This window comes from Dermochelys coriacea, chromosome 22, assembly GCF_009764565.3.
Source record: "Dermochelys coriacea isolate rDerCor1 chromosome 22, rDerCor1.pri.v4, whole genome shotgun sequence".
NCBI lineage: Eukaryota > Metazoa > Chordata > Testudines > Dermochelyidae > Dermochelys > Dermochelys coriacea.
The window spans coordinates 16900148-16914533 of NC_050089.1; the positions used below are offsets into that span (position 1 = coordinate 16900148).

Here is a 14386-nt window from a genome sequence, read left to right on the forward strand (position 1 = left end):
GATTTAAAGTAAAGGATTAGGCATTTATAAGGACAATGGGAACACCTGGGATAAGAGAACATTTTTAAAAGGGAAATAAAGCCTCATTCCTTACAGCATGAGCCACTGAGTAAAGAAGGTTAGGAAGAAGCTGCCTCTGTAGGAAAGTTATTCTATAACTGCCCCCTTGGGAGCTTCTTGCACCATCTTTAAAATTAGCTGGTGCTAGTCACCATTGGATACAGGATGCTAGAAGGGATGGACTGCTTGTCTGATCTAGTCTGGCAAGTCCTGTTCCTATGATACACTTTTTACAGCTTTAGTGGGTTTAAAGAGAATTTTTATCGGAATGGGGCTTTGTTGGAGTTTAACAGAGAGATAAACAGCCATTCCATAGACACGAAACTAATGAGACTGAAGAGCAACCAAGAGCAGCACAGTCGTCATTGCCGTACACATTACAAGACCTTGCAAATTCAGCCATCATAGGAATGTTCCAACGAGAACTCCTAGGACTCCTAGAGCAAGGCACCAAGGAGGGGCAGAGGGTGAAATTAGCTCTCTTTAAACCCTTCATTGTTGTCCAACTAACAGGAGACAGCTGGTGTGGCTGAACTGTCGCTTTAGGTGTTGCAGGCTGAGGGCAGAGAATGTCATGAATTCTTCATGGTCACATGAAGTTGCACAGTGCTTAGCAAAAGCTCAAGGCACTTGTTAACCAGGAGGCTCAGAAGGGATCTGTTGGAAAGTCAGAAACCAGGGCAGTTTAACCACCTGTAAAGCAATACTAGCTACACACAGCTCTTCAGCCACTTCTGTTCTCAGACTCATGGAGCTGCTCTATATGCCCTTTCAAATGGCTCAGGCCACCCCTCTAGGCATTCCCACCCTCCCCCTTTCCGCAATGTGTCACTCATGAGCTAAGACTTCAAAGAGGGCCTCAGTCTGGAGAAAGCTCAGAAGGAAGAGGAAATAAAGCCTCTATGAAATCTCTAGAACATCTGCTTCTGGCAAAGGGGATTATTTTTCATGAAACAAAAACACTGAAACAACAGTAAGGCTCTAACTTAAATCAACCAGACCAAGAAAATGTAGTTAATGGTGCCACCCTGTCCCTTCCTCACCCAGCTGTGCACTGCAAAGATCTCAGACCATCAGATGCTCCTACATCTGACATAAAGGTGGCTTTGCACCTTCTTTTATGCCACTCCCTATGCAAGAGCCAAGGTTTCGTCTCCAAATCCACATCTTTGGTGAACCCTCCCTACAGAGGTCCCTTGACTAACTAGCTCTCCATGGCTTCTTGCCTTGGCAGTGTTGTCCCATGCATCATTCCCGGATTAGACTAATTTCCCTGCTTTCCCTTGTTTTTGTGACATACCATGTAAGTGGGCCAAAAGGAATAACTGAAGAAGTCACTGATTAGTACATGCCAAAGAATCAAGAGCTGGTGGGGTGTGGGAGGGTGGGGGGATATAACCGCAGTAATGTTTAGAATTCACTGGCTTATCTTTGGTTTGGTGGCAGTTAAGCTCTCTCAAAGCTTCAGGTTGGGAAGCCTCAGATTTAGTAGGCAAGCTAAACTGTACGGGACACAGAGACTAGACAGGCTTCTCGGGACTCTCCATCCTGCAGAGACATTGCACCAGAACAGGGAGAAGGGGTTTTTTGTTTAAGAGAATTAAAGGGTCCAAACGAGAAAACCATTCACATAGAGCTACAATGGCTTCCCTGTCTCCAGCTACAGGCTCTTCAGAGCACAACTCCAGTGTATTATGGCTTAAGAGCCTAGCAGAAAACTGCTTTTGGAAACCTGTCTAAACAAAGGAAGGTGCCACAATCATCTGTGGCTGTTGGGCTAACCCAAGAACTCTGACTTCCCAAAGGGGTTGCTGTGCTCCTGTATTATGCCACAGTTACTTTGGATCTGATAGCTGCTATCTTGACATTGGAAAGGTGCAAGCCATACCACTTTGCAAAGCTGGCTTGGGAGATCACAATATACTAGGAGATAGATATTAAATGCTATGTCAATTAATGCCCCTCGTCATCTAGCCTGAAGCCCTGAAAGGAATTGAACTGGGCCCAGCACATTGAAGATGGGCCTTTTGGCTGGCTACTGTTTCAATCTCTAACACAAAGCTGTGTTCTTAATTAATTGAACTCAGGGCTGAGCAGTGTCTCCACACATAGAATCATAGAGTATCAGGATTGGAAGGGACCTCAGGAGGTCATCTAGTCCAACCCCCTGCTCAAAGCAGGACCAACCCCAACTAAATCATCCCAGCCAGGGCTTTGTCAAGCTGGGCCTTAGCAATTTTAGCATGCAAATTTAGCAGTAGCTCTGCATGCTGCATTCCCCAAACACATTACAAACTATGCTACTCACAGTCCCAGTGATAAAATGCTTATGTTGTGTTGCTTGTAGTTAAGTCACAACGAAGTCTAATCAATAATGATTCAGCAATACTGTCAACAGAAGATCTCTATTCTCTCTGGCAGCCGCAATTATTCACTGAAAATTACTTTTCCTTTAGTTAAACACATGCCCTTTAATGTTGCAACTACAAGGTGGTGATCTGCTCTTAGAGGCTGAGAACAGTACCACGCTGAGCATTCGCCATCAGATTATTTGTGCACACACACAAGTATATCAAGAAGGCTGGTCTGAGACAGGCACAGTGCACGCAGGAACTGGGAAAGCTTCCCCCCCGACAACTCTGCCAATCCACTTTGATCATGCACTAAAGCAGCCCCTGCTGGGCTTATTCCCACACACACACACACACACACACTGACCTGCAGCCCAGCCCAGGCTATCCCTTCTCCAGTGCACCTTCCACCTCTCCCAGCTCTGGCCTACAGCTGGTCTGCTGTTCCTGAGCTTCTTTCCTAAATTCTGACAGTGCTCCTTAGTCTGGATTTGCAGCACCTGCTGCTATTCCAGGCTTAAACCTCTTATATACAGTCATTGTGAATTGTGCCTAGCAATGATATGTTTTGGAAAAATGGGGAACTCTGATGAGATCAGCAAACCTCCCTCAACTGGAACCTAAGTCAGGGTTTGGACCCAGGTCTCCAGAAGTGATAGACTACATCATTTCGGGATTGTGTTGCTAAAATCAGCCCAACCAAAAGGCAGAAATTAAATTCCACTCTTCCTCCTCGAGAGCAAAGGAATCTGAAATCACGTCTTATTCCCCCAAACCAGCCCCGTTTTTAGGCAGATATGTTGATGGGAATTGCCTAGCACAAGTGGCCATGAAAGTGCCCTTAGCATGAGTGCAGCTTATAACTAATGTTGGTTTCAATAACTCCAAAAAGTCTAAAGCTAAGTGAAAACATTTGGATTGACGTGAAGGGGCTTTGGTAATGTGCCTTCCCACAGCACACCTACAAAAATGGATGCTGATTTCCTAGAAACCGAAGTGGTTATGTAAAGCTAGTGACCTGTATAAAACCTTCCTCCATACTCCCGAATGAGAGAGGCTAGGGAATTGCATCATCATCATCATCTTCTGAAGAGCTAGGACCACAGCGAAGTTATCTATCCACCTATGCTACCATGGCAAAGAATCATGAAGCAACAGACTAAAAAGAGCAACATGCTTATTATCCTCCTCAATTTTACTCCCTACAGCAGCATTTCAGCGTGGTTGCACAAGCACACAAAGCCTCAGCAGCGCCCGAGCATTAGCTAAGGCACATGCAAGTTACAGGAGATGCTGAACACTTCACTTTACGTCCCCTTGTTCTTTTCACTACTGAAGTCAAACAGTTTTCTATGCTGCTCTTAAATACAAGCTGCCTACAATTTAGGGCAGACGTGTTTGTGCTATTCTCCTCCACAACTCTGACTGTGCAGTCCTGGCTTCCGCGTAAGCAGCAACTGACAATGGTGTCAAACTGTACAGGGAAGATGTGAGATAAGCAAATGTGTACACAGGATTAGGATATGGCCTTTCAATTCATCTTTCAACCCCAGATTCCCAAAGATGAGAGCCTGTTGAAGTAACTCACCCACTTGGCCTTCAAAGTATTTTGTGCATGCATATAAGAGAAGGATTCAAGGTGTGCAGGAAGTATGCATTTCTTTTCCTTTGTCTCTCCCCAATGTGTATCCAAATGACTCCTCTGGTACTTGAAAAGGAACCAGTGTATTTGAGACAATTAGTCATGAATGTGAACTAGCATGCCCTGCCAAGATGAAAACACTGATGGAAACAGCATAGCACTTCAATATTTTTATGTCTTGTCTGGTACCGTGGGAAGATCAGGAATGACCTCAAGATGACGGGCATTAAAAACAAAATATTTAAAATGCACTCAGAGCAACTAACATTAAGAATTTACAGCAAACAGAAATGTGGTAATCTGCAAACCAGTCTCCTGAGGGCGTCTTTGAGAAGGAACATTCAACCCTAAATTCACACACTAAACACCACAGCTTTGTTAAGGAAGCACTGCTTATTAATAACGAAAGCTCATATCTATGTCATTTACAGGACTGATGTATGCAAAAGGCTCACTTAGACACTATCTTGCAGACTTGCTAAGACAACAAGCCGCTCTGGACATACTCCAGCAGAAGCATGACACTCCCCGAGCTTTCACAATGCCAAGGATATTTCATCTCTTGAGAACCAGGTCACTAGCGGTCACGGAAATGCAGTGAGAAAGAGAACCAGATGAGGCCAGTCCTGAGACAGATGGGAGTTATGCACAAGAATGTGCTACACTAGCAGGAGCCCTTGAAGATGGCTGCATAGAGCAGTCCCTAGATGCAAGCAGGATACTGTAGTTTCACACAGCTAATGTGCATGTGTAAAGAGAAAGCTGGGGGGGAAAGGAGGGGAAGAAAAGAAAACACTATCTGCAAACTCCTGCTAAGCACTTCAGTCCCATCTACCTAGTGAAGAAATGGATTTTTAAAAAAAATCCCTGCAGCCTACCACCGCTTGTCAAAGGAAGTGAAGATCAATTTACGGATATCTCCTGGTTCTCAGTAGCTATATTGGTATGTACATAAAGTCAGCAACGTATTTAATTAGATCTAACTGACTTTTAAAGGTTAAATGTTTGAGCACAAAGAAACAGACTGGAGCCCTTTTACACATTCATAGGTGAGGCTCTTCGAGGAATGAAATGCAGCTCGCCTTTATGGCGATGTGGCTCTGTACTAGCCCTATACTATGTTTAACTACTAACCTACCGTAAAGGCACGAGAATAGAAAGAAATCAAGCTGCTCAGTAACTAGCCATTGGAAAAGCAGGCCTCTCTCTACTCACAGAGCTGTAGACAAGGAAATGCAACACAGCCATTTTCAGAGAGAACTTGGTTTTATTTTAAATGGAATCAAGCTAATCTTTCAGGAGAATTTCTTTTTGTTGAGCCTAGAACATGCTCCATTCCAGCAGCCCATGTATCAGTGTCCAGTAAGCAGACATGTATCCAAGGGGGTTCGCACAGAAAATGAAGACAAATTCAGGATTATTAACAGTTTCTTACCAGAGGGCCTGCAAAACTCTCCTGTCTAGGGAGAAATGGTAAAAGGTTCCAGATTCCTAGGGCCTGGTGTGTTTTCAGACTTTCCACTTTACAAGAGCTACTAAAAACCTGCCCTCACTAATATTTTAGTCATGTATTGACAGCAGTCTCTGATATGCAAGGTTAGATAGATGGGAGCTGAAATTTTCAAAAGAAAATGGATTTAGAAGTTCTCTGGAATTCAGAAATCCATACAGCTTACATGTTAGATATTAGTGCTCAACCCATACAGCTACTTGATGGGTAGAAATGTCCTTTATCTGATGACAGAAACAAACAAATAAATTCAGCCAGCTGGTATTGAAGCTGAACTGTTCCAAAGACACTCAGAACAGGAAGCCTCAGATAGTGCCTGTGAACAAACAGTTTCAGAAACCTCAGTGCAAACAAATCTGGCCTTACCTGTGGACATAAAAAATGGAATGCGAAATTTTCCACTAAGCACCCTTGCCCGCAGATTCTGCAGAGTACTCCCATCGAAGGGCAGAGCACCACAGACCAGCACATACAGGACCACACCAAGACTCTGTGTTCAAAACAAAGATTTGACACATATTAGCAATGTCAAAGGGGACATGAGAGGCTCTGCAAACTGCAGAGAACAGCAGCAAGTGTAGCTTTTGGAAGAATGCAAACACAATTATGATATTGTCATGGTTTAGCAGCCCCAAACTAATCCCAGCTCAATCTCCCAAAGACATCTGTTGAAATGATAAGCCTGAGATAGGCCTGCTCTTACGCCTCAAAAACAAAGGGTGCAACAATCCTAAAATCCCAGCCCTCCATCACCACAACTGGAAACTCTGGGTAACTATCATCCCCAGTGTAAATCCACTTGGTTCAACAGAGTTACACAGTTTGTTAAATTCAGTTGTGGCTCTGTGGCAACGGTACGTCCACACAGAACATGCAGAGTTTAACTCACCCTCCTGGGCCCCTTCTTGAAACACACAGACGATCTGGCCAGGAAAATGGAGGGATGGCAGGAATCGCACGGCCACATCAGAATGGCAACAAACCTCATGCCCAGTTTCAAACCAGGATTGTAAAACTGCTATAGCCCTGCTTTTGCAGAGCTGTTACCAAACAGTTAATGCCTGTAAGGGAGATTGTTTCAAACTACTAAGTGATGTGGGATGGGAAGGCAGCTGCTAGCATTCTTCTTTTGGGCCTTTTGCCTTCATTATGCCCCTTTAAATGCTCTGTTCTGAGGGATATGATCTCTACTTGCTACAAATAACTACACCAGGTCAAACCAGGTACCAGTGAGAAGTTGGCTATTCTGCTTGTTAAGTATTAAGACAATCTAACTCTTTTAAGACCAAATCAAAATGTACATATATTTCTAGACAACTCCTAAAATATTAAGTACAGTGCCTTATAACAAGAAGCATGCAATTTAATAGCTGGAATAAAAAGTTACATTTCTTTGAACAACACTATTTCCACAAATGGGTCCTTCCTACAAGAAGTGAATTCAGTGCTTTGGAAGCAAAGCCACATGTAAAAGGCAGGGATACGAGATCAAAGCAAAATACAGATATGTTCACCGCATACCCAAATGTCAACCTTTGGCCCATCATATTCCTTCCCTTCAAAGAGCTCGGGGGCCGCGTAGGGGGGACTCCCACACCAGGTTTTAAGCAGCTGGCCAGGTGTGAAGATGTTACTGAACCCAAAATCTGAAAGAACAATGAGAGACTCGATTAAATGAAAAAAAGAAAAGGAGTAGTTGTGGCACCTTAGAGACTAACAAATTTATTTGAGCATAAGTTTTCGTGAGCTACAGCTCACTTTATCAGATGCATTTGGTGGAAAAAAAATTAAATGAGGAGCACATGACCCATTCCAACTGCTGTAAGCATCTGATGATGTTTGTGTGAGCAAACGGCTAAGAGACACAGTCCAGTGAAGTCACATTCAATTCCACAATGGCTGACTGCCCCTTGGACCATGACAGGGAAAATGGGAGGGAGTAAGAGCTGTTGCTGATCTGTGCCCTAAAGTGAATCCAACCAGCAAATCTGCAGCTTCTAATAGCGGGTATAGGGGACAAACGAACAATAGAGGCAGAATGCTGGCAATAGCACATCTTTGCCTTACAAAATACACACACACACACACACACACACACACCATTTATTTAACCTCCTTAAAAATACCAGGAACTTTGCACTATTAGGACTGTGTCAGAACTGCAAATACAGCCTCTCGCTGATTATATACACAGTTCTTACATTGTTTTTATTCCATTTATCAGATACACGTATCAGCTCTGGCAGGGGAGACATGTTCTAGCAATTAGACTTAGCATTAGGATTTCAATTTACATTCAGAAGACGCTACATGAAGATTTTTTCATTGGTTTCTGGTCTCCACCCTCCCAGCTGTCAGTTTCAAAAATCTCACTCTCACGATCAGAGCAGGTGTTACAGCTAAAACTGTTGAAACCAAGATAAACTGAAGATATAGAGCAAAGAGAATGGGAAAACTGGGTTTTTCATTTGCCAGAAAGTGCTTGATTCTTTTATGGCAACCTGGAAGCCCCAGTCATAGGGCATGTCTTCACTGGCAACGTTAAAGTGCTGGCTGTGGCAGCGTTTTAATGTGGCTTGTGTAGTCATGAGGGGAATAGCTCCCAGCGCTCATGCACCGTCTACACTGGCACTTTACAGCACTGCAACATGCAGCACTCAGAGGGTGTTTTTTCCCCCACCCCTGAGCGAGGAAGTTGCAGCGCTGGAAAGTGCCAGGGTAGACAAGCCCATAGAAGACAGTTCTGCAAACTAATCCAGCCATTCAGCAACAGCAAACAGTAAACCCGGAGACTGAAGTTAAGAGAAAAGTCTTGGTAACCAAACGGCAAGCTCTGGCCAGCCATCCAATCATTCAAACAGCATTCGCGCTCTGGGGTAATGACGATATTCCACATTGATTGCTTTGCCACCTCCAGTGTGCCATCCAAATCCCAGAGATGGTTTTTGCATGTGTCTGCACATGTGTGGAGAAAGGGGTGGAATTTGGGAGACCAAAGGTCTGCATCTCATACATACAACACTGTTCCAGCTCAATGGATATTAAGGGTTCCCCTCCCCCATTGCATCAGCAAAAAGAGCTTTGCCCAGAACATGGCATCATTAACTGTTTCTTCCCTTTTTTGCTCTCCAGTCAAGGAAAAGAAAACAAAGTAGCATGATGCAGGAGTACTATCAAAGGGGCCACACAGCCAAGATTATTCGCAAATTGCTTTGCCTTTGGATGTTTATGCTAATAATGCCCCAGTATGAGCACAAATGACATTAATGCATACCAAACAGGGCCCACATCAGTAACACACTGTTTTCATAAGATCTGCATGAGAAGCAAATCTCCACAAAGGCCTCTTGAGAGGGATGGTGTAAAAGTAGGGAAGCCAGTGAGGAAATAACCCATCTCACAAATTTGATGTGAACAAAAAAAAGCAGGGCACCAAGGTGCAAGAGTTAGAGTACAGCTGGTAAAAATAAACATGTCTCATGAAGAATTTAGTAAGACTAACCTTGACTCCTCTAACTGCAATGCATTGGGGGATAACATTAACTTCTTTGGCCAAAGCACCAACAAAACACAGGCTCCAAGATTTGTATTTCAAGCAGAATTAGTCTCAACCTAGCACTTTGCTAGGTTAAAATCTGGTCTCTAACAGACCAGTGCAAATATGGAGAAATAGAAAAGAAATTGGCCTATGGTATTTATGGAAGTAGCAAGGTTTATTCAAGATGCAGAGATACCAAGTTTAAGAATGGTAGCCATTCTGTCTGTATCAGCAAAAACAACGAGGAGTACTTGTGGCACCTTAGAGACTAAAACATTTATTTGGGCATAAGCTTTTGTGGGCTAAACCCCACTTCATCAGATGCATGCAGTGGAAAACACAGTAAGAAGATACACACACACACACACACACAAAACATGAAAAATGGGTGTTGCCATACCAACTCTAATGCGACTAATCAATTAAGGTAGGTTATCAGCAGGAGAAAAAAAAAACTTTTGTAGTGATAATCAGAGTAGCCCATTTCAAACAGTTGACAAGAAGAAGTGAGTAAAAGTAGGGGAAAAATTAGCATGGGGAAATAGTTTTTACTTTGTGTAATGACCCATCCACTCCCAGTCTTTGTTCAAGCCTAATTTAATGGTGTCCAGTTTGCAAATTAATTCCAGTTGTGCAGTTTCTCATTGGAGTCTGTTTTTGAAGTTATTTTGTTGAAGAATTGCGACTTTTAGATCTGTAATTGAATGACCAGGGAGGTTGAAGCGGTCTCCGACTGGATTTTGAATGTTATAATTCTTGACGTCTGATAGCAAGATAGGAACTCAATCCTTTACACTGTGAAGATTTTTTCTTCTACTTTCATTTTGCAAAACTGTCATGAATATTTCCCAACCCCAGAACATAATTTACTTACCCATGCTTAAAAATCGTGATTGATAATGGAAAAAATAAGTTTTATTTGACTTGTTCATCAAAAAAGTTACTCCCTGTGGGCAAGCAGAATTATGCAAGTCTGGCTTAAAACACTGAAAGCATTAGCATCTGGATAGACATACACAACTGCCGAGCGTATCAGACAAGAATTCCATATTTCAAATGCATCCGATGAAGTGAGCTGTAGCTCACGAAAGCTTATGCTCAAATAACTTTGTTAGTCTTTAAGGTGCCACAAGTACTCCTTTTCATATTTCAAAGAAGGAACTATGAGAATAACCAACAATGGCAAGCAGCTATCTTAGGAAAAAATAAAAGGAGTACTTGTGGCACCTTAGAGACTAACAAATTTATTTGAGCATAAGCTTTTGTGAGCTACAGCTCACTGTAGCTCATGAAAGCTTATGCTCAAATAAATTTGTTAGTCTCTAAGGTGCCACAAGTACTCCTTTTATTTTTGCGAATACAGACTAACACGGCTGCTACTCTGAAAGCTATGTTAGGGACTCCCAGAGCTCCCATCGCCAGAGTATCTCAACCCCGTACAAAAAACCTACTTAACTTTGATGGTAACAGGTTATTCCATACCCTCCAACTCGGTGCCAATCTTCCTCCCCATCCCAATCCCAATCCAAGTGTTTCCGCTTCTCCAGCAATCTTTGCATTTTTCCATGCTGACCCTTATTCAGAGAGCTCTCTCTAGGATGTGGTCCATGGGACTACTACCCTCTTCTCTTTCAAATCCCTTAAATGACATCTACAAAAATATTAGCCAGCTAACTGATGGGGGCTGGTCATGGTTGGGGATAGCTGATGATAGTTTACAATAACTTAAAAAGAAAGAATACATTCACTTTATCCTCATCCCACCCTTCAGTAAACTGCTCGTCATCTTGCAGAGAACAAACACACCAGGGATGTATTTCTTTTAATGAATGGGGCCCAGCACATTGTGGTTGCTACTGTAGTACATTGTGCACACCACACAAATAGTACAGTTCAAGACCAAGAACTGCTTCAAAAATCAGCAAACAGATTAATATAATAAACATAAATTAATTTCAAACCCATCACTTGCCAATTCCTTGGGTTTTGCACAATGTTAGGAACCAAATAAATTACTCTGGATTGGCAAATACAACATTCAGCCCGAAGGGGCTGATTCACAGAAACAGCATACAGCTTGGAGTTTCTCTAGTCCACCTCTGAAAACCTTTGACATGTGCTCTCATGCTTACAGTGGGATGCTTGGCAAGTCACTGAATTCTGACTGCCAGGCAAGCACTAAAGCCTACAAAACTAGGCTGCACCTTTAACAACAAACCATGTGAAATCAAGCTTAAAGGCAAGTTTTTCCTCAAATGAATAGGTATGTGCTGAAACTTCGGCAGCTGGCTGACATTCTGAGCAAGCTGATATGGTTTGTTTTTTTATCCCTAGCATTCTGCAGGAAGTCAATGTGTCCCAAAGAGCTTTAGAGCATTCTTGGGAACCATTACCATATTAATAGTGAGCTCTTTGCAGCTTGATAATTGGGGGGGAGAAGAAGAGACAGATGACACACACAGGTGTCAAACAGTAGGAAATGAAACAAGAAGACAGGCAACAAAACCACAGCTCCTGTCTCAAAGTGTTAAAGGCAGAACTTAAACAAGCTCCTCCCAACCCGGTTGTTAACATGAACAAAGCTATCATCTCCACCACAAGCTGCAGCCAACCTCAATGGCAAGTAACCAGAACTATAACCAAGTTCAAGCTGAGAATGTTTTGAGACATCCTGGCTAGGATTGTCCAAACAGCCTTGGGAACTCAGCTCTAACCCCTGGGGGTCCTCTGACAATCCCAGACTACATGCAGAACATGCACATTGCTATGTGGCACATAAGGGCTACTGGCAAGTATAAAAGACTCAGGCCACGTATGCGAGTGACAGGTGGGTGCAGAACTCAATGACATGGACACAACAATAGGTATGAACATCTCAGAGAATCAGCTGTTTCAGGACTCCACCCAGTACTGATGGCAGATTTTAAATGCCTGCACCTCTCTGCCCACAGTCCATTTTTAATATTTTTTTTCCCAAAGACACCTTAAATCAGAGCAACTCATTTGACAGAAGAAACACTTATTGAATAACTTAGGTCTAGAAGGACGTTTAGGGGCTTTAAATAGCTTTGGTCCTAGTTGAACACCTAACCAGATATTGTAGAAACAGTGATCATAACTGTCACTTTTACCAAGGATATAGTCCCAGGCACATATGTAACTGGGGCTAAAAACACCACAAAGGCCTCCTTGCTTCAACAGTAGGATCAGGAAGCTCATGGTTACTAGCCTTCGCTGCTAGTCTTGAACCAAAATTATCAGTACAACAAACAGAAGAAATGTCTCAGGACTCTGGAGTCAAACATGTAGGTAAGGCAGCCAGCTGGAGCCTAGGAAAACTGGTGTTCATTTTGCATTGTGGCTGGATTTCAGAGGGGGAAATAGCTCACTTTGAAGAGCTTCCTCTTTGCACAGCATTTCAGACCCCACAATGATTCATGCCTTTCAGCTCTATGGTGAACTAGAATCAGATGTCTCACTTTGATATGAAGTCCTGCTGAACAGCTGGAAATAGTTTTCCAGAACCCACCTGTGCTTAATGAACTGAGGTCAAATGTGGGGAGGAAACAGTCTTCTTAAGGCTGTGTGGAGCAAGGAGGGAATATCTGTGTGTGTGAGGATTTTAATAGCAAAACTCTGTTTTTTAAACAAACATACTTACAGTCTATGAGCACTGCCACAGACTAAGGAAAATACCTGTTTGCCTACAGATCCACCTACCAGAGTACAACCAGGATGTTCACTATCCACAAACAGAAGGAAAGGGAAAACCCCTACAGAGCGCTCTTACCACTGGTTAGGACTGAATGTAACCACAGCAGCTGGGAGAAGGGGTCTTGGAAAAGCCATTTTTATTATCTGAATCAGCTAGCAGTTAACTAACCCAATGGCTGGCATGGCAGAGGAAGCCCTGCAATAGGCTAGGGGGAGGAACTCAGAGATGGATTAGCTACGATATTTTCTAGCTCTATTTCCACAGAGCACCAGAACTAGAACCAGAAGGGGACATAACATCTGTACAATACTGGCTTTTGCCTTCAGAAGATGGAAGAAGTTGAGGATGCATTCTTGTTAAGCGATGGCCTTACAGATGAGATCCTCTTCTGAAAGTGGCTCCCAGAAAGACCTGGGGGTTTACCAAGTGTCGCAACCCCTGGATGAACTTTTTGACTGCAAGCAAAAAGACGCACATTGCCAAAAACTTCCAACTCTCACTCTAAGATACACTGCAGAAAAACCCTCCATGGGAAGAAGAAAGCTAGGCAGCAAGGCAGAAACAACATCTGCAGGCTTAAGAACATGCTTTCTGTTCACCTGCAAGTGAGAATAGCTGCACTGCCAACTTCCAGTCATTGCTACTGCGTTTTACTTAATGGCAGTTACTTAACAGTATTGCACTTACCAATCTGTAACCATAAAAAGACCACAAAGCCACATACAAAAGCCCATTACAGAATCAATCATAGAATCATAGGACTGGAAGGTACCTCAAGAGGTCATCTAGTCCAGTCCCCTGCACTCATGGCAGGACTAAGTATTATCTAAACAATCCCTGACAGGTGTTTGTCTAACCTGCTCTTAAAAATCTACAAAGATGAAGATTCCACAACCTCCCTAGGCAATTTATTCCAGTGCTTAATCACCCTGACAGTTAGGAAGTTTTTCCTAATGTCCAACCTAAACCTCCCTTGCTGCAATTTAAGCCCATTGCTTCTTGTCCTATCCTCAGAGGTTAAGAAGAATAATTTTTCCCCCCTCCTCCTTGTAACAACCTTTTACGTACTTGAAAACTGTTATCATGCCCCCTCCCAGTCTTCTCTAGACTAAACAAACCAAATTTTTTCAATCTTCCCTCACAGGTCATGTTTTCTAGACCTTTAATCATTTTTGTTGCTCTTCTCTGGACTTTCTCCAATTTGTCCACATCTTTTCTGAAATGTGGCGTCTAGAACTGGACACGATACCCCAGTTGAGGCCTACTCAGTGCAGAGTAGAGCGGAAGAATTACTTCTCTTGTCTACAACACTCGTTTTTTTGCAACAGCGTTACACTGTTGACTCATATTTTGCTCCAATATGACCCCCAGATCCCTTTCCGCAGTACTCCCTCCTAGACAGTCATTTCCCATTTTGTATGTGTGCAACTGATTGTTCCTTTCTAAGCGGAGTACTTTACATTTGTCCTTATTGAATTTCGTCCTATTTACTTCAGACCATTTCTCCAGTTTGTCCAGATCATTTTGAATTATAATCCTATCCTCCAAAGCACTTGCAACTCTTCCCAGC

The 14386-nt window shown here is 43.0% G+C and overlaps 1 protein-coding gene across 16 annotated transcripts in view; it reads right to left on the bottom strand.

The window, feature by feature from the left end:
• The window catches only part of SIK3 (SIK family kinase 3), a 150919-nt gene that overhangs the window by 37388 nt on the left and 99145 nt on the right, over window positions 1-14386 (bottom strand). For 15 of the 16 annotated variants that reach the window (XR_006276579.1, XM_043500736.1, XM_043500737.1 and 12 more), the window contains exons 5-6: window positions 7085-7209; window positions 5930-6053 (exon numbers count right to left, since the gene is read on the bottom strand). The exons of the other annotated variant lie outside the window; for it this stretch is intronic. Coding sequence is in view for 14 of the 15 variants with exons in the window: in XM_043500736.1 (XP_043356671.1) it covers window positions 5930-6053; window positions 7085-7209 (249 nt within the window). In the remaining variant the exon portion in view is untranslated. The remainder of the gene's footprint in view (window positions 1-5929; window positions 6054-7084; window positions 7210-14386) is intronic. 16 annotated transcript variants of the gene reach the window in all.